Source organism: Alosa pseudoharengus, unplaced genomic scaffold, assembly GCF_046254945.1.
Source record: "Alosa pseudoharengus isolate Yale_2024_CS ecotype anadromous, Long Island Sound unplaced genomic scaffold, YU_APseudo_1.1 YU_APseudo_1.1_scf_5, whole genome shotgun sequence".
Taxonomy (NCBI): Eukaryota; Metazoa; Chordata; class Actinopteri; order Clupeiformes; family Clupeidae; genus Alosa; species Alosa pseudoharengus.
Genome location: NW_027468837.1, coordinates 32573861 through 32593869, shown reverse-complemented (window position 1 = coordinate 32593869; position 20009 = coordinate 32573861). Strand labels below are relative to the sequence as shown.

General features: G+C 43.0%; 1 protein-coding gene across 4 annotated transcripts; it reads right to left on the bottom strand.

Moving 5' to 3' along the window:
• Positions 1-782: 782 nt before the first annotated feature.
• On the bottom strand, positions 783-19973 carry LOC143103968 (msx2-interacting protein). Of its 4 annotated transcripts, none has more exons than XM_076267858.1 (15): positions 19574-19973; positions 17668-17988; positions 14625-15113; positions 14183-14343; positions 13814-14014; positions 11712-11863; positions 11351-11476; positions 10947-11060; positions 10734-10847; positions 10452-10552; positions 2910-10206; positions 2721-2813; positions 2328-2522; positions 2041-2199; positions 783-1857 (listed from the first exon to the last, which is right to left on the bottom strand). In XM_076267858.1, the coding sequence occupies exons 1-15, from the start codon at positions 19654-19656 to the stop codon at positions 1723-1725; spliced, it is 9741 nt and encodes a 3246-aa protein (XP_076123973.1). In that variant the 5' UTR covers positions 19657-19973; the 3' UTR covers positions 783-1722. The 4 variants fall into 4 exon arrangements, with proteins under 4 accessions (XP_076123973.1, XP_076123974.1, XP_076123975.1 ...); XM_076267859.1 differs by having other exon boundaries at positions 14183-14340; XM_076267860.1 differs by having other exon boundaries at positions 14625-15110.
• Positions 19974-20009: the final 36 nt, after the last annotated feature.

Genomic DNA, 20009 nt, shown 5'->3' with positions numbered 1-20009 from the left:
TTACCCAGACTGACACTATCTTAGCATAATTAACTGGAGATTGGATACACCAGTTGGCCTATAACAAAAAGGTTGTGTAACCCACTTCCAGTGAATTATAAGCTGCTGCTAACATGTCGGACTGGGTTATTGCACGCACCAAGAAGAGAAGGGTTTTTATCCTTTTATCTAAGTCATGGGTAGACAGAAAATAAGCTATTTTCCCAAAAGGTAATGCCAGTTGCTGCTGTTGGTACACAAAAAGCTGATGAGACAACCAGATGGTTAGCCTGGCCACACCCACTTAAATCTCCTTTCGGGGAGATAGTCTGGAACACCATAATTTACTGTTGGCATCAGACCCCAAAAAGGGTCGGCCGATCAGCGAGGAGAAGGGATGACACTATAGTTTCATGGCTGTGGTAAAAGGTAGTAGCAACGCCTGGAAACATAAAAAATTTATCTCGGAAGAATGTGTAAATTTATTTACAGCAAGGTAGGCCTACATACAGTTTGAAGTAGGAAGTAATCCCTGATCATTGTGATTAGTTAGGCTGGACCAATGATTTCAAAGTTAACGCAAAGTCTACGCCCTTCACCATGCTAGTGCTGGAAATGTTTCCCAATTGTGAGTGCCCAAACTCTTCACAAAGTGAATGAGTCTGGTTTTAACCAGGATACCAGATGGTAATCATTCTGTTAGAATTTTATTATTTACATTTATCTTAGTCAGGGTAAGCTTGTCTGGGATCTGAGTGAACCACTGAGAACAAGAACCAGGAATGAAAACAAAATGAATCACAAATTGTCAATGTTTTTTATTATTATTTGAGTAACAAAATGTGAAGTGCCCAGAACAACCCATCCAAGAGCTGCCAGCCTACATCCTAGCTAGTATTTACATCACAAACAATAACGTCTCATGTTAAATGTTTGTCTCTGTTTTGTCTCCTCGTCCAGTTCAGTCTGCGGTATGACATTAGGAGGGCATCTCTGGGGCTCCAACCATTTTGTTTAAAAGTTTAAATATTTAAAATATTTACAGTCCAGCCATCCAAACTCCAAAATCCTACTGCTGCTCATCTGATGCGGCGTGAGGCGAAAAGTAAACCTGGCTTAGTAGCAGAGTGGAGTCTGGAGCAGTGTAGGTGATGGTCTTTTTAAAAAAAAAAAAAAAAAGAAAAAAAAATCTGTGGTTAATTCCCTCAAAGGAATTTTCACCCAGTCATTTGTACATAATTGCTATACTGAAAACCCAAAATGTATTGTACATGGATATTAATATTCCGTTTGTGTTTTATTGAAGCCAAAATCTCTGTAGAAGGAAGAAACAAAAGAAGTAAATCCACTTTGATGGTCATTTCTTTGTTCTTCAAACATCCTGATTTTTTTCCATGTATTTTGTAGAAAAAAGGAACAATAAAATAACACCACCAATAAATACAAATACAGCAGAGAAATGATCAGATAAGACTGTACATCGTCTGGAGCAGGGCTCCGTGTTGGCCTTTCCCTGAGCTCCTCAGAGAAACACAAACACCAGGCAGGAGAGACTGGATTAGGGAAAAAATGAGAAAAAAAATTACGAATGATAGAAAAAGATAATGTTCCATCGAGACGGACTTAAATTCTCAGGGACTCCCAGCTCCAAAAACGTGCCATTATCTTGATGAAAAGTGTGTCCATGAAGGTGTAGGGGGTAGGGAAAGGCAGCGAAGGCGACTGTGCAAGATATCCAACATGTCACACAGAAGTGATGACGATCATGAGGTGCTGTGGACAGATACTGGAGATCCTACTCAGAAGGTCTGGCGCAAGCCGTGACAAATGGCTCTCAGAGAACTCGCATGGCGGAAAGATCTGAAGCACATAGGCCGGCTGTGGGACAAAGAGGAAAAAGCTCACTTAATTCTTTTTTATTCAGACAGCAGGGATGCCAGATTAATTTAAAATGCACATTTAATTTTTAAAAAAACTAGAATAGAGACTGGAAGGGACAACACACAATGTTTACACCACTGTACCATCATGGGTATCAAAATGACATGGCTGTCTATTCACCTGATTGGAGCCTGGGTTTGGGATGTTGATGATTCCTGCTGCCAGCTTGGCCTGCAGGTAGTTTATGAAAGCTGTTCGGAGGAACTGGGTTTGACTACGGACATCATCTTGGTCACGCCCACAAGGCATCGCCAGCAACAGGCAGAACTCACTATCTCCCTAATGCAGAGAAAAGGTTGATATTCATTCTCATTCATTTTAAGAACAAATTCATACATTCATCAGCAAGTAATATCACATACTTCAGACTACTTTCTGTTACATAGCAAGACACAAAGAAATCTTACAGTCATCCTTCGAGCCACACTATCCAGCTGTGATGCCTCTAATCTCATTCTCTGGACGATGCGCAAGAGAGCCCCTCCTTCTTGTAAGGGTAAAGAGCGCACAGCCAGGGCCTTGTTTCCATACACAAAATGTAACTGGACCGCAGCAGTGTCATTCTTCAGAGCTAACAAGCCTTGCCAAATAATGGGATATTTCTGTGGAGAGAAGACCAGATATACTATGAAGATTAGGGATGTGCATTTCTAGCCAAAATATTATTCAGAGAATTAGTCGAATATTTTGAAGAATTATGATGAAAATCGACTAATACAGTATATCTTTATTACACACACACACACACACACACTTTGTAACTGTAAAGTATACTTTGAAATACTTTTACTCTGTCTTACCGTTAAAAGTTGCACCATGTTCACAGACTGGTGTTCCATCTGTTCCCCTTTACCCTCGTTTAGTGTTTGGCTGCGGTCTGGATCTTGAGGAGCCTTCCAAACACAATCAAAATTCATTGGGACTCATTATATAATATATATATATATATATTTATTTATTTTTGGTCAAAGCAGAAAAGCTTTTATTACCTGTGTAGATGCAATGTGTGGAGCTTGGCTGATGTTTAAAGGAGAATTCTCTGCAAACTGTGAAGGGACACTTCTAATATTGGTATACACAGCTGGGTATTCTGAGAATGCTGGGCTCGTTCCTGATGACAGCAACTGAATCCGTTGAGGCGAGGCAATGGCAGGCATAGCTCCACGGATGCCAATAATTCCCTCTTTCGTAACAGGTGAAAGTGGCCTGTTAACCTCTGATGATTTCAAGGTGTCCTTCTCAGGAACATTTTTGGACAGCAGGTGAGCTCTTGGTGACAAGGAAGCAGTTATGCTGGTGGCGCTGGACGAAGATGGGACAGGCTCAGGACCTTGGTGTAACTCTGTGGCAGGGCGCTCCCCCTGCTGATGGTGCATGAGCACACGCATATCCCTCCCTGCAATGTTGTAACGGTCCAGTGACAAGCCACCGTGTAGAGTTCCACGATATTCTTGTGGCAAGGTTTCTGGCTTAAGGGAAGTGGCTGCTGGTCTTCCCAAGGCCTGGTATCGTCTTGTATCTTCTTCATTTGCCTCATGTGACCTTGTATTGCCAGGATTGACCTTCAGAACCATATCTCTGCCTCCTCCTGCTTGAGGAGATGTTGGGCACTGTTGAGGAGGCCCTGACCATGGTGACGACAATGGATCAGAATGCATTCCATAATTCATCATAGCCAATGGAGGAGTGTTAACTCTAACATCTCCTTGAGACAAGTGTCCAATTGGAATAGTCTGGCCAACACGGTGTGGTGACATTCTCCCTATGCTTCCATGACTGCTGTGTGGAGGCATGATGACTGACTGTTCTGGGTGATGGACGTTTGGGACATATTGCGACATGGGCGGTAAGCCAGAGGGCAGGACCACAGGAATGGCTTTTGGAGAGGAAGAGCCAATGGGAGACACTTTGGTAAAAGGAGAATGAGGGTGGCCAGATTTCCGAGGAGAACGAGGCTCTTTAATCCCACTAAGGTGAGATGGACCTCTATCTGTAGGGGTGTTGGGTAAGAACCCAACAGGATTGCCAGCTGACGACGGGAGATGAGGGCTTATGGCTGGACTTATAGCAGATGCCCAGGAAGGTTTAGCACCATCACTGAGAGGTTCTGCTCCTTCTGCTTTCTTTGGATGTTTCATGAGCATAGGAAAGTCTGAGTGATGGTAGTTCATAACCTGTTGATTGCCACCAGATTGCTGCAACCTTTTCACAACTCCACTTTGACCACCTGCTTGATATGTTTCCATCTTGTCCAAAGAATTTTCTTGTTTGATGGAGACACCTGATTGGGTCTTGTGGGAATGTCCATGATCTGAGGGAACAAGAGGACACTTGGCACTAGGAGTCTGGGCATAATGATCTGGTTTCATCTGAGGCATAGAAACCAGCTGTTGAGATTCCATGTCTGCAGGACTAGCTGGAGGAATCTGGCTAATTTTTGCACTTATCCTCTGTGGTCCTTCCATTTTTTGACCAGAGTGACTAAGCACTACCACACCCTCTGAAGTGTTTACCCTCAAACCAGGACTGGGCCCTGTACTAAGAGTTGCACTTTCAACCACAAAACGTCCTGCATTTCCACCTTCATCTCCCACAGTTGTTCCATGGTAAGTGCTACTCTCCTCCATACTAGTTTGAAACATTTGCTTGGGAAGTTGTTTTTCCCCATATGGATTATTCCTTGGGATATTTGCCTTTTCCTCAGATTCAGGAGTGTTACAGATACGACTTATGACTGAGGTGGCAGTGGAAGCAATGACAGAAATCACAGTTTTCTCTCCAAAGAGTTGTTTAGTCTCTGTAGATGGGAGGGAGCCTGGGGACCGGACAACAGGTTGAGCAGGCAAATATGAATGCCGACTTTCTGGTTGAGGGTTTTTATTGGCTACCATCTCAGATGGAGACTCACTCTCTCTTGGTGGGTGGGTAGGCATGTTTCCTGGTGCAGTGTTGGTGCCTGAGAGGGGGATATTTTTAGGCTTCATTAGAATTGTACGCAAGTCACTGTTACTTGAGTCAGGGTCATGGGTTTCAAGTCCAGATGAGACCGTTGGATTTTCTCCTTGAGCTACTGGTACCATTGGGGTGTCCCTGGACTGAATAAATCGGTCTGTTGGAGGAAGGGGAAGTTTGCTGCTGTGTGAGGGTTTGAGACATAACGATGTTGGAGAGAGAGGGGTACACTCATAGGGCTGTGGCGGTTTAAGAATATTTGGACTTTTATTCACAAGGCCTGCAGATCTTCCATGTGTAGGTTCATCATTGAGTGGTTCTTCAGAAACACTGTCTGTTTGATGAGAGACATTTAATGATGCATTCAATTTTGAAGGGGAGGTAATAACTATTGATGTTGCAGATGGATTCTCTGTAACTGCATTAGTGTCTATAACTGGATCTGGCACATTCATTTGTGAGCTGTCAGGTTCTGCTACACTGTCTTTAACAAATTCTTTTCTGCTGGCAGCAGGCTTCTGGGTTTTTGACCTCTTTGTTGTTTTAGCTCTGCCTTTAGCTCCTTTCCTAGGAGTTCCTGTTGGACCGGTCTCCTCCTGAATAGGAGCACTGCCTAAACTAGGTTCCATAGCCTTAGAATCAGTTACAAATGGCTGGATTGCTGGTTCTGACTCCATTACAGTGTTGATGGCTGGCTCTTGTGGCAATGTGCAGGAAAGGTCTTCAGATGTAATGGAATCAATAGCAGCAGCAAGCTCGTATTCACTAGCAGGATTAGCAGGTTTCTCAACCACTGTTGGAGGCTCTGGTTCAACAGGAAGTGGAACCACTGGAATAGGTGCCTCTGTTGTGGGGCTTTTGAATGGCTGGGGGCTGGGACCTTCAGTAAGTTTAGCAATGTTTTCTACAGCTTGCTCAAGTTCAATCTCACGAGATAAAAGAGATTCAGCAGGGTTGGTGATTATGGAGTCTGATGGTGCCTCATCATTATCACTTTGTGTAACTTCATTTTCTTGAGAGCTTTCCATAACTTCATCTTTGGGCAAAAGTTCTGTTTTTTTGTTCAATTCCTCCATCTCAATGTCTTCTTCACCAGACTGAAGCATTGCTTTAACTTCAGTCATGTCTAGCCTGATTCGTAGATTCTTGAGAACAAGGGACTTGTCTTCAGTTGGCAATTTTGTATTCCGAATTAATCTTGCTGCTTTTGACCTCCCCCCACTCTTTTCAGCTTGGGGAGATTCCTCCACAACTGGGGGCTCAGTAGATTTGTCAATTTTGTTCCCAGTAGCCCTATCTGTAACAACATTATCTTTTTGTTGCCCTTCTTCTATGCTCGGTTTTGGATTCTCTGTGGTTTTCTCTCCTTCTCCTGGGGAAACAAAATCACTTTGGGTAGCTGAATCTGGCACATTAATATCCTCAGAAAGATCAGCCTGCTGGCTGGTGTCAGAAGGTTTGTCCCCTTTCTTGCTAGAAGTGCTAGATGCAGGTGCTTGACTTGTTTGTTGTTTCTGTGAGTGAGGAGAATGTTTACCTTTTGAAGTTTTCAAGACATTTTCACTGTTTCCTAATTCTGTGCCCTCAATCTCTTTCGTCTCTGCAATTTTTGACTTAAGAGCTGATGCATCCTCTCCCTTGGACCGATTCTTAGGAGGGCGCCCTCGTCTTGAGGTTATTGGTACAGCAAGTATGTCCTGCTCTGACTGCTGTGACTGTCCCACTTCCTTGTCCCCTCCTCGTTTCCTAGTTGCACGTGGTGGCTCTACTTCTTTACTAGGCTGTGTGGTAGACTCATCTTCAACTGGAGTGGCATACACAGACTTTACATTTCTTCGCCTTCGCCTTTGTTCAGTAACCTGCTCCATCTCAGGGCCCTGTACAGGAGATTTACCTGACACCTTGGAGTCAGGAGCTGTCTTCTCTCCTCGTGGGGAAGAGGCACGTTTCAACTTCTCTCGATCAATCCTCTCACTCTTACGAGTGGCTTGTTTATCAGCACTACTTGGGGATGCCAAAGGAGCTACAGGCATTGTTGGGGATGCCTTGGTCTTCTTATTTTTAGATTTTTGTGGTGGCGAGACTGGCTCCTCCACAGACAAAGTATCAACAGAAGTATGGTCAACCTCATGTTTGACTTGTGGTTCATCATCAATGGGACAAGATTCAGTTTTCAAGGTCTCAGTGTCTTCAACAGGGGTTGGGGAGGCAGAGCTGGGAAGATTAAAAACCTCAGGTTCAGGCTTGAGTTCTAACTCAACATTGGTCTCTGTTGCTTCACTAGGCTTGGATTCAATACTAGATATTTGCTCCTCACTGATGTCTTTTTCACTTTTGATTGATGGATCAGTTTGTTCATAGTTCATTGGTTCTTTTAACTCCGTCAACTGAGGTTCAGGTAATACAGGGCTGATGGAGGGCTGCTCTTCCTCTTGTACTTGCTGTTGTGGAGGCACAGGAGTCTTTTCACATTCATTTTCTTCTTTCACAGAAAGCTCGAAAGACTTGGGTGAATTACTTTGCAAAATGTTTTTCTCCAATGGTGGCGACATCTCTTTAGCTGGCTGGGCCATTTGTGCCAATGGGACAGGCTGAATAGGGCTAACTGGTTTTGTTTCAGAATCTAAAGCCGGTTCAATGGCAGGCTGAAAACCTGGCTGAGACTGGTCTTGTGACTCTTCTTCTTGTGGCTTATCCATTCTGCTGCCATCTACAATTTCTTCTCTCTTTATTTCCTGCTGAGGTTCTTTGAGTTCTTTAACATTTTTATGTTGCAACCGTGTCAGCTCCAAGAATCTACTATGAAACAGCACAACTGGTTCCGAGTCAGCTTGTCCCTCTACTGCACCTTGCTGAGTGGATTGGTATCCAATACTTTGTTCAGAGTCCTCGTGCTTTCGTTCAAGGTGCTGAAGGCGTCTTGAATCTTGTTCAAAAATAGAACTATGAAGAAAACGAGAGGCAAAAAGTTCCCTTCGCTCCTGCTCCTCTGGCTTTGGATCCTCCTTCCTGTCATCAAGTTTATCTTCAGATTCACTTCTAATTTTCTTTTTCTTCATGTACCATGAGGGTGTTGGCCGTGGTGTTGCCTCAACCTTCTCTGTATCTTTCCGACTGCGAAAACTAGCAAAGTGGGAGTCATAATCTAAGAAAGACCAGTTGTCTTCTCTAGAGGATGACAGAGACTTCGCCCTCTCAAGCAGAGCTTTAGTGTCAGGTGTGATAGTTTGGTCCAGTGCAAAGGAATAGAACTTATTTCTTTCTAAGGAGGTGGACAACTTTGACTCGGACAACCTGTCCCCTCTCTGCCTCTCAGGAAGAGAGAGAGATGTAGATGGCATTGGGGAGTTCGATTTGTGTTCTCGATCCTCTTCAGAATCTGACCTTACCTCCCCAGGCTCCAAATCATGCCAGAGGCCATATTCCAAATGCTTGTGACCAAGCCGTTTTCTTCCAGAGAAACTTAGATCAGGTAATAAATCTTGTTTCAGCCTATTCTCCCAGCGTTTATGAGCATCATCTACACTACCATGTAAATGAGTGCTAATTTTAGCCATCTGTGTGGTGTGTACTCTTTTGACAGATAGTTCTAGGTCTGGGTGAACAGTTTCTTCAGATTTTGGGACCTCCTTAACATCTTTGACAGTCATGAGATGGGGCATATCTATCATTTCTTCTTCTGTGTTTTGGGAGGATTGTTGTGGTTTTGGAGAATTTGTATTATTCCATTCTGATTCTTCACTTTTTGGCCGGAAGCTCCTGTATACACGCTCTCTCTTCAAGCTCATATCCAACTCAAAAGTGTCTTGCTTCTTGTTTCTAGACGATGGTGAATTGTCTGTTACATCCTGAGGTGGTTTCCCTACCTCATGCACTAAACTGCGATGTTCTAAGTCTTCGGCATCCAAACTCTGAGGACTACCTGGCTTTCCAAGTTTATCAGGCTCCTGCTGCTGTTGCCGTAGTCTGCGGTTTTGTTCCATTTGTTTACGATAGCTCTGGGAAAGATCTATGTCAAGAGAGATATATTCTTCCGTGCTTTTGTTTTCCTGATCAAGAGTCTCATCATGTGAGAACCTTCTAGACACACTAGGACCAGACAGGTTCTTCCCAGAGTCATGATCATCAGGATCTGATGGTTCACCTTGCCGTACCACTGAACACAAACCTTGCCCTCTCATACTAGACATAGAAGAGGAATCTTGATCTTCTTTAAGACTGTAATGACAAGTCCCCCTCTCCACCTTGGGCTTTAAATGTTCTCTCTTCTGTGTCTCTTTTTCAAGTGCCTTTATATCTTCTGTCTCTTTTGCAAGAGTTGAATTTGATCCAAACTCTGGAGACTGGATGCCCTCATCCTCCATTCTACTTCTCTTCTGTCGGATGGTTTTCCCACTAGGATCACCAAATCGCCTTTTACGAGCTGCTAAACGGTCTGACTCCAGAATCAAATCTTTTCCTTCACTTCCAAGATCAGATTTTAGATGTTTTTTCAGTCTGCCTTTTCCATCCCGATCTGATGCATCTCCCTTTCCTGCATCAAGTCTCTCCCCTTTCTGGGGCTCTAGACGGGTCATTTGTTCGGAAGGTGAAGGCTCGTTTTCACCCTTGTATCGTGATTTCTCAGGACCATCCGTGTCTGAGGCTTTTCCTTTATTTGAGTTAGCATCCAAAGAAGCCTCTTTGTCAGTTTCTGAATGTGAAACAGGAGACGGCATTTTGCCTCTTCTTGACTTGCCTCTCTCCCCTTTCTCCTTATCTCCCTTGTCCTTGCGTCTCCCTCGCCTGCTTCTTTCCGCACCTGCAACACGTTCCATCTCCACTGAATCCATTTCTCTTTCCAGACCTTCAGTTTTATAATCCACTGGTGACTTTTCAGGCTTTTCAAACTGTGCTGGTGGAGGGGACAGCGAGCTACAGCTGCCACTTCGCTCTGAAGAATGCCGATAAACCCGCCGTTCAGTCTCTCTTGGGACGCGCTCAGAAGGAGACGGTGAAGCACTAGGGGTAACCGGACGTCTCTGATGAGAGGGGCTCCATCTACCACGGTCAGCCTCAAAACGCTCACGCTCTCTCTCCCTTTCCCGCTGAATGTAGGTGTACTTGCGCATATCCTGCTCAAATGGGTCACGGTAATCTCTGTACTCCCTGGGATCTTCATGATAGCGAGGGTCATAGTGTTCACTTGGATAGTGGTCTAGTTCAGAGTAACGATCCCGGCTCCTGCCAGGGTAATCACGTCGAGGATCATCAGTGTAAAGACCTGGAGTTCGCACATTTTCATAGTATGCCCGCTCTGCTGGGAATTCATGATAAGGAGGCCTCCGTTCTTCTCTGCGAAAGGAAATTGGGTGGAATTTAACAACCGATCATCTTGGAGGTTATAAACACCCAAAACATATTTTGTCCAAATAAAATGCTTTTTAAAAGCCAATCATTGTTTGTATGGGGAGTTGAAGACCACCTCAAATAGAAGATCTCATTTAAAAACAATCCACAACTGTTTAAACTTTTTTGTTGAAGAGAGCTACTATTTTATTTGTGAAATTTAACAGCAATATATAAACATAGGTTCTTACCTCCTCTCTGTTGGGATTTCATAGAAGTCCCTTATGTCTTGCCCAGAGGCTTGCATGGAGCGATAGAAGGCCATCTGACTCTCTTGACTGGCAAAATCAACCTGCAGTAACAAATTACTTGGTGAAATACTACAATCACATACAATTGTTTACTTTTGCAACAAAGTTTCTTATTAAACAACTAATATTTTACCAAATGTTATGCATGTTATGGAACTACAACTTTTTATAGCCTACTCCTGAATTTATATTCACACATCATAATACCATAACTAGGCTTACTTTAATTTTGTTGCCACCAATCTTCCAACCTTTGGTCTCTCGAACAGCTGCTTGGGCAAAGTCGGTATTGTTGTACAAGATGAGAGCCATCCCTTTCAATCGGTCAAACACTACCTGGAATTAAAAAGTAAACAGAATGTCAAAATATAAAATTTCTAGGTACTAGATAGATCATTTAGGAAACTACTTAAAGAGGATGTGAATCATATTGACCTTGACCACATGCCCATAGCGACAGAAATGTCTGGTGAGGTACTGCTCTGTGATGTTGGAGGACAAACCATCCAGCCAGACACATGTTGTGGGCATACTCTTCCCAAAGCCAAGCTGAAAATACAAATCAAGTCACAGTGGTGTTGTTCACCTTGTTCAGGCCATTGTAAACCAAATGAAGCTACAGTGTTCTATGCATTCGCCAGTAGGTAGAGAAAAAGCATTAATGATATAGTCAGTGTACCCTGTTGCCTTGTTTTGGTTAACACAATGGCCGCCTCCTGAATAAGGCGAATTATGTGCTGTAATCAGTCATAATGGTGCAGGGGTATGTATGAACAAGCACTGAACTAGTACTGGATTGTACACTTTGAACATATGCATACGAGTATAGATGATCAAACCTTTAGTCGGTTAGCTCCTAGGTATTCTCCATCCATCTTCTTTATAGCCTTACAGACACTGGCAATATCAGAGTACTGCACAAAGGCATACTGAGGAACACCATTAACCCTTTTGATGTCAATGTCCTATGAGTGAAAGCAATGATTTCCCATTAACCATACAACCAATTATTGGCAACATTTCAATGATTTCCAATGAACAGAATTCAAATGATCTGCACTTTAACACAATTGCAAAAAAACCTCTTTAAGTCTTTCGTCTCAGATGGTCTGCTAAATAAGTAAATACTCTGGTTTATTCCCATTGTATGGGTACTATTACACAACACCAAACCTTTAGGCAATTCATACAGAAACATACCACTATCTCTCCAAAGCGCTGAAACACATCCAATAGCTGCTGGTAGTTGGTGGTCTTTTCCAAATTTCCAATAAAGAGAGTGCGAGTTGCCTTTGGATGAAATTCATCTATTCTTCCATCCAGTGGGCGGAATTCATTCTCACTTTCTGTTTCTGTAACATATATTACTGAATTTACAATACACATATACAGTTAAGAACAAAATTATTCATACCCCTGTCAAATATTGATTTAAAGTTAATTTTCTCTGGACTGATGTGTTTGTTCTGACTGAAAATAATACTGCCACGACAAAAGGTTGTAAGACAATGTGGTAGAAGCATGGAATCAAAAAAAGAAGTGCTTTAACATTTTTATGAAAAATTATTCATACCCTTTTTTAACAATGACTGGAAACATCTTTATTTGCATTCACAGCTCTCAAAATGTTTCATATAATACCTACCAAGCCTCTCCACATCTCCACAATGATTCTAGAACGCACCTTTTTAGCAGCAACCCGGGTTTTGAGGCAGGAACGAGCACTCTGGCCTCGTGCTCACTTTTTTGATGGATTGAGGTCTGAACTATGGCTGGGCCACTCTAAAATGTTGATATTGTTCTCTGTTAACCATTTCTTGCTTTGTTTGGCTGTATGTTTTGGATAATTGTGTGGTTTAATGGTCAAATGCCGCCTATTGTGGCAGGTCTCTCGGCACACTGTCTGATCTTTTCCTCCAGAATCATAATGTAGCCTCTTGTTTTAGTGTTTCCGTCACCCCCACAATCGAAATAGCCATGACGTCATTTGGGTTTAATGCTTCCTTTTTTATGCCAATCTCAGGCCATATCCCTGGGTCAAATCTAGCAAAAGCCAAATTATTTGTCCAGGTGTGCCCTTATAAAAGGTTAAGCTGGGCAGCCGTGGCCCACTGGTTAGCAATCTGTACTTGTAACCGGAGGGTTGCCGGTATGAGCCCCGACCAGTGGGCCGCGGCTGAAGTGCCCTTGAGCAAGGCACCGAACCCCTCACTGCGCCATTGTAGCAGGCAGCTCACTGCGCCGGGATTAGTGTGTACCTCACTGTGTGCCGTTTGTGTTTCACTAATTCACCGATTGGGTTAAATGCAGAGACCAAATTTCCCTCACAGGATCAAAAGAGTATATATATACTTATACTTAAGCTGAGTTGTGCATGTCTGGAGAAGAGTGATCCATGATCAGCATCCATGATGACCAAGTGATCCATTTTGGGATGGGGTGAACATTTCAACCACCAAAACACCATTCCCAAAGTGGAGACTAGCTATTGAAATGTATTAGTCTTGGGTGTTTTTCAAACAATGGGACCTGGTAAACTTCTCAAAGTAAACGGTAACACAAAAACAAGGGGCTACATTAAGATTTTTGGAGGAAAAGATCAGGCAGGCTGCCGAGAGACCTGCCCCAATAGGCAGCATTGGACCATTAAACCACACAATGATCCAAAACATACAACCAAACAAGGCAATAAATGGTTAACAGAGAACAATATCAACATTTTAGAGTGTCAGCGCCCAGACCTCAATCAGTCAAAAAAGTGAGCACAAGGCCAGAGAGATGGCAAATAATTGTTCCTGACTCCAAACCCGGTTGGCTCTTAAAAAAGTACAGTCTAGAATCAATGTGAAGAGGCTTGGTAGGTGTTATATGAACCATTTTGAGAGCTGTGAACGCAAATAAAGATGTTTCTATTGATTATTTAAAAGGGTATGAATTATTTTAGAAAAGGCATTTTTCATAAAAATTTTAAAAAAGATGAAAAAGCTTCTTTTTTTGATTCCATGTTTCTCCTTTTCTTATTTTCAGTCAGAACAAACATATTGGTCAAGAAAAAAATCAACATTAAATCAATATTTGCCAGGGGTATGAATAATTTTGCTCTTAACTGTAAATATAAAGCTGATACATTAAATTGGTCTGACAACAAAATAATTCATGACTTCATCTCATTTGACCTTGCAACAAGTTGCATTTAGCTTATTAATGTATGTAGATTTGTATTGTAGATTATTTATAAGCTGTGTCATGGTTGGCATTTTGACTATAACATTTAAAGAAGACAAATACAAATTGATTCTGACCTGGGCCGTTCCAGGCAGTGACCTCGATCATCATGCCAAAGAAGAGTTTTCCTTTGGAGACACTGAGTGCTTTTTCCTGGTCCTCCTGTTGCCTAAAGAAAACTAGTCCGTACCGTTCCTCTGACGCCCCGTGGATCTGAACAGATGTCACCTTCCCGTACTTCTTAAACTCGTGGAAGAGTCCGTCTTTCAAACTTGTGTCTAAGGAGATTATTTAGCAAATATTCACATTAATACAGTATTTTTGTGCTTACAATGGAGCAATGTAGACAAGACCAATCTCACAGTGTGACTGGAATATCTCCCAATTCTTTTCATGAATAACAGAATGTTAAGTGAAAGAAACAGTGTGTAGGTGAAGGAGTCTACCTGTAGAACGCACAGGTAGGTTCTGAACCCTAATACCAAAACTCCTGCGAGGCTCGTCACCGTCTATGGACAGGGGGGGAGGGGCAGGGGGTGCATGTGTAGCGGCTGATTGCACTGAGCGTGCTCGTGACCCCCCACTGGAGCTGCTGTTGGAGTCACTGCTGCCAATGAAGCAAACAAGTTATTTTTGCCAGGCTTTTTTGTTTAGAATCTGGTTCTAAACTGTGCTGGGAGAATGATGTTCCATTAAAGAACACATTTATGTTAAGGATTAAGGTCTTGGGCCTATGTAAAATTGGTTAAGTACACAGAAACCAGCAGAAAACATTCTTTAAACATAGTGTTAAACGAACTGGCATGAAAAAAATCCCTTGCCAACTTTCATGTAGGAAGCAAAAAATAATCATCAATTTTCACAATTATCTGACACATTTAAGCCTACCTGCCACTACCCGTGCTGCTGGTACTGCTGACAGAGTCCGAGCTGGATGATCGGGAGCGCGACTGTGAGCGCGGCCCTCTGCTAGGGGAGACAGGGGCTCGTTTGGGGGAGTGGGGATTTTTGGAAGTCTGGCCAGTGGTCCGCTGTGGCGAGGGGTGGCGTGACTGTGAGGAGTGTGAAGACCGGCTGCGACGGTGGTGGTGATACGTCCGGTCTACTCGCCGCCCCCGGTCATCACGGTAAGGGTCTCGGCGCGTGGCGCTGGACAGTGCAAAGGGGTCACGCATGCGTGACTCAAAGTGAGGCTCAGGGGCATCAAACCCACTGGCCATAGCACTAGCTGCAGTGCTAGAGCCCACAGCCGAGCTAAACATGGCACGGTCACGGTAATAGTCTGTGTTGTAGTGGCGCGGCCGGTCAAAGGCTGCCCCACGCTCATGGTGACTGTAGGGACTATGTTCGTAGGTACGCTCTCGACTGTCAGAGCTGCTGTAAGACAAACAGACAAAAGATGGAGGTGTCAAAATCTCTGATACAGTCTGTCCTATTTTTAAAAAAATGTGTCTATGATGGTCTATGGCCATATAGATAAAATTATGTTATGTATCAATGCTTTAATTTAATTTGAGCTTTCAGGTAGCATGTGCCCTTGCAGCAGTGTAGTGAAACAGGATGAAACTACGCACACAACTGCTGGCCCAAGACTTGAGATGAGCTAAACCTGACCTGATCCCTTTGCTAAGGAAACTGTCAGCAAACAGGACCTACATTTACAGAGGTTTGTTGCATCTTAAAGACCAATGCACTTACGTTCTTGAAGTTGCTTATGGCATGAGATTTAGACATTTGTATAACTTAGTCAAACTGCTCTGACCAAGTGAATCTGACTCAACAGGGATATCAATTAAGAAAACCCTGAAATCTTTGTGAACAAAAATATTAACTAAAGTTATTTTAATGTGAAAACAGAGTTGATTTTCCCCCCCACTATTTTTAACAAGTATTTAAATTTCACACTTGTCCTTTATTCAAAACCTTCATTATTCTTATTATTGACAGAGTACCCCAGCGAACAGAAATGAGTAAAACTGAACAAAACACTCCATGGATGTGGTGACACCTTCACATCTAACTGTAAAAAAAACTGTAAGCTGGCATCTTTAAGGTTTAACCCTAGCCCTGTTTTCAAAGTCCTTTACTCCTTTACTGGCCTTGTATGGTGAAGACCCTGAACCTTCACAAGGTGACTACATAGAAGGTGAAAAGAACAAAGAAACTGAGTGTGACAGGACAGAGGGGATGAAGAAGACATGCCATTCAGCTACAAGTTCTAAGAGTTAGTGGGGGTGAAAGAGACAAGGCACACCTGGGTTAGCAGGACAGAGAAGAAGGAGATAGAGATGAGAGAGGGGTAGAGAAAGGGCATAGATGTATAGCGCAGGACAATACCAACCTTTTCAGAGCAGTAACTGAACCTACTAATCCAATATACAATCTAGGCGGAAAATTGTGTAAGCCAAAAAAAATGTAAAAAAAAAAATTCAAGTTGGGCAGGAGGGAAAAAAAACTTGATAGCGGTTGTATCTTCTTTTTTGCAGAGCATGGTGGGAGCCTGGGGTGGAGATAGTATTATCCAATGAAGCACCGGTTCTGGACTTACAGGGCTGGTCATTTTCATCAGCGCAGAGAAAACGATCAGAAGATATATCCTCTGGGAATTCCAAAAAAAGCTTCGGAAGAGTGAGCCAAAAGTAAAACTTTTGCGCAACAAGTATATCCAATTTCATTTTAAGAACTGGTTATGGGGTAATCCAAATTTTAGTCCATAATTAGTTCCGATTACAGTCATCTTCAAAACCTGTTGATAACTCAGTTTAGTTAATTGCATCTAAAAAAAATTCATTGGAGAGATAATTCCAGTCCAGTACTATACGTTTCCATTAGCATGGCAAAATAAAAATCTTGCAGTTGGTTTATTCCATTTAAAGTAGATTCCAGATTTGTCTGAGCACACTAGTCAATCCAGAGAAAGACTTGCCTGAGCTCTATTTAAAATCCCATTAGTTTAAATGCAAATGTAGCAGGCACCTACATCCACATTGAACCACAATAATCCATGATAAGGGCTTGCTGTTACATTCCAACATCCAGAAGAGTAAGTCCAGGTCAGGTATCTTCTCACCTCAGAAAGGCACGATGTCTTCAGATGTCTTCACGGACCTCAGGTGGGGAAAAATCCTCCATTTCGATCCTCTGCTTTTCATTTTTTTAAACTAATACCCTCCTGTAATAATTTGTGATAAACTAGTAAGTTACCATTCCTACAGGAGTGGTGACCCCATGGAGCCCTAGATGACGTACTCCGCGCATCACTGGTACATCCATGACACTCGCATACTGGACCTCCTTTCTCAACTGGCATAGAATCCAGAAGAGACATATCCAGAGCTTCATCGCAACCATGAGAATAAAAGTAATCTCAACGATCACACGTGTGATGAGGGAAAATGGATAGAAGAAAGAAAAAAATGATCCCTAATCTTATAGGTGTACCTGAAAGAAAGCTACTTTCACGTTTAATCCACCAGGCACCGCGCTGCATTCCTGGACTGTGAGATCTTGGGTGGGATAGATCCAATTTTGCTGGGAACTCCTAATATCCAAACCACACAGGGATAATTCCACCATGTGTGATACATCCAACTCACCAGGGACGATAATTTTTCCACGAGTGTATTATCCAATTTGAAAGGTTATGGGCTCACACTGCACATCCAACACATCGAATGAATACATATCACATCCACACATTCTTTCAAATGATAAAACAAATGGCTTTAGATAATTCCATGAGTGAAGTCAGGTCTCTGAGAATGAAGATAGAATCCCTAGATTTTGTTCTATGTCAAATTGAAATGGATTTGTTCTCCTTATTCTCCTCTCTTTCATAACCCAAAATATACACCTCTTTGATAGTGGGAAATGGTTTAACAGACCCCTCGGCTTCCCTTGCACTTCGGAAAGGGAGCCCTCGTCCACTTACCCGTCTATTCTGCGTTCATAGCGTCCCTCTCTGCCATGGAGGGACACGGGGGGCCCATAAACAGGACCTACCGCAGCCCGTGAGAACCCCGAAACTTCCCTGGCGTGACTGCTAGAGGGAGGGTTGTCCTCCAGCCCTCGCACGGCACTGGGCACTGAACCGGGCTCGTTGTAATCAGTGCGTAGGTCCCGGTCACCCATCTTGTTGACGGCATTGTGAGCCTTCTGTGCACTTTTGATGTCCACAAAATCCACAAAGGCGGCCACCCCACCCTCTGAGCCACGTTTCCGCAGGACCTTAACACTCTCCACACGGCCATAGCTGGAAAACAAGGGAGAAGAGTTAAGTCAACTGGGGTCACACAAATTGCAAGTAGAACTCTTGCCTTGTGCAGGAGAAATGGTTTTCCTCAGTGTAATAACTCAAGTTTCTGTTGGTCAGATATCACTCAGGTCAAGAGCAATTCATATGCAAGTCAATTATTTCGGGGGAGAGAGATAGCCAAAATCTACTCTTATCACTGAAAGAAAGCACCATACATTTAAGGGAATTATTCTATTAGGAGAATTTTATCTGATGTCTGTTCCTCAATACTCGTTTTTTTTTTGTAAATTTCTCATGTCTAATGGACAATTTAGTGAGTCATTTCAGACCACAATCGCAGACTTGTCATGTATTGACATTATTTTAGCGGACATTTTTGTTGGGCAAGTCTGAGCTATGACTGACAAGATAGATCGTACAATGTAGCCAGTTTTTTTCCTATTGCAGCTACAAGAAAGATTGCTTAACGCCATTCAGCAAGCGCGAAATCATTTTTTCTTTTCGATTTGAAGTCAAAATGTGATACTAGATCAGGCAACGTATCCGATAGTCCGGCGACCACGCTCGTGTTGTACACAAACCTAAGGAAATGTCGACCAATGCCACCTCTTCATAACAAACCAGAAATAAAACCAGGACCGTAGAAGAACACGAAGAAATGTGGATCTATCGTGAACGCATCCCTTATGTGTGCTATATTTTCATCACGTCAAAATACAAAGTAACCATGTGTAACTTTGGCGGTGTAGCTAATCAGCGTCTTCATGCAGGAAAACAACTCTTTAAAGGACAGCGAGGTAACGTTACAAGATGGCAAGACGACATTGCGCCGAACTAGGGATCAACAGAGCAAGCTGATTTATCCGATCAGCATGCAATGCCCCCTTCGTGTACTCACATGGATTAAGCACGGTTTACAAAAATGTCCACGGTTATAACTTTTTTGTAATATTGTTCTGGCTTTAAGCAGGTTATTTCTTATGCGAAACCAGCCAGTCCAAACTGAACGTTCGGTTCCTTTTAGCTAACAGATGCTAGCTAGACGTAGCCAACGAGATGAATAGCATGGCTGGTAAAGTGGCTAGCTAACTCGCTAGCCACCTCTTATCCACCTGGGGATAGTGAGAATCGATGTTTGATATTTGGGGCTATTGTGCAAATATACTTCGTGTGAAAGTGTATTGGTTTGTAAGAGAACATTTAAGTTATAATGAAAACAACAAATCCACCAGAAACAAACGTAGCTGTCATGCTAGCAAGAACGTCTCTTAGCACTCTTGCTACGAACTACTATGGCTAGCTTACTTAGGCTACGGTTAGCTAGCTCGTTGGTCTTAAAATTAACGTTGGACTGCAAATGGCTGCTAGCCCTTAGCGCTACTGTTGAACCAAATTAAAGCACGATGGTTGCACAAATAACACGTTTTGAACAAACTGCGATTGTTAACGTTATAGTATGGAATTTTGGAGGCTATCTGAGTCCGATTTGTGTGCGGATATACGTTCCTTGCTAGCAACCCACTAGAAAAGCTGGGATATAGCGCGGGCTGATTCCCTCTTGAAACCCTCTTGTGTAACTCACCGTTTAAAATGCTCAACAATTTTCTCCTCTCGAACATGTTCGGGTAAATTTCCCACCCAAAGGTGTCTGGTTTCCCGAACCATCCTGTTCGTTCTGTTTCCCGTCTATACTCATATGCTCTCACGTTTTTAATCTCCGCCGGTGGGAAGTCCGCCTTGCTAAACAAACGCCTATCGACTCGGTGAAAAAATGATCCGGGCCCTGCTAGTGAATCTAGCCCCTATCGAATGCGTGTGAACACTGATGACAGGAGCGCGCCGCGCGCAGTCCTACAGCTTTGACTGTGACTGTTCAGCTATCATTTCTCGTGACTAGCGCGTTCCCGTGATCATGCGACATCAAATATTTGCAGTCAACATTGTCATTTCTAGCCTGCTTAGTCGTTCGGTCATGTTTATCATAAAAGTCTAATGCAGGGCACATTTCATATTTAACA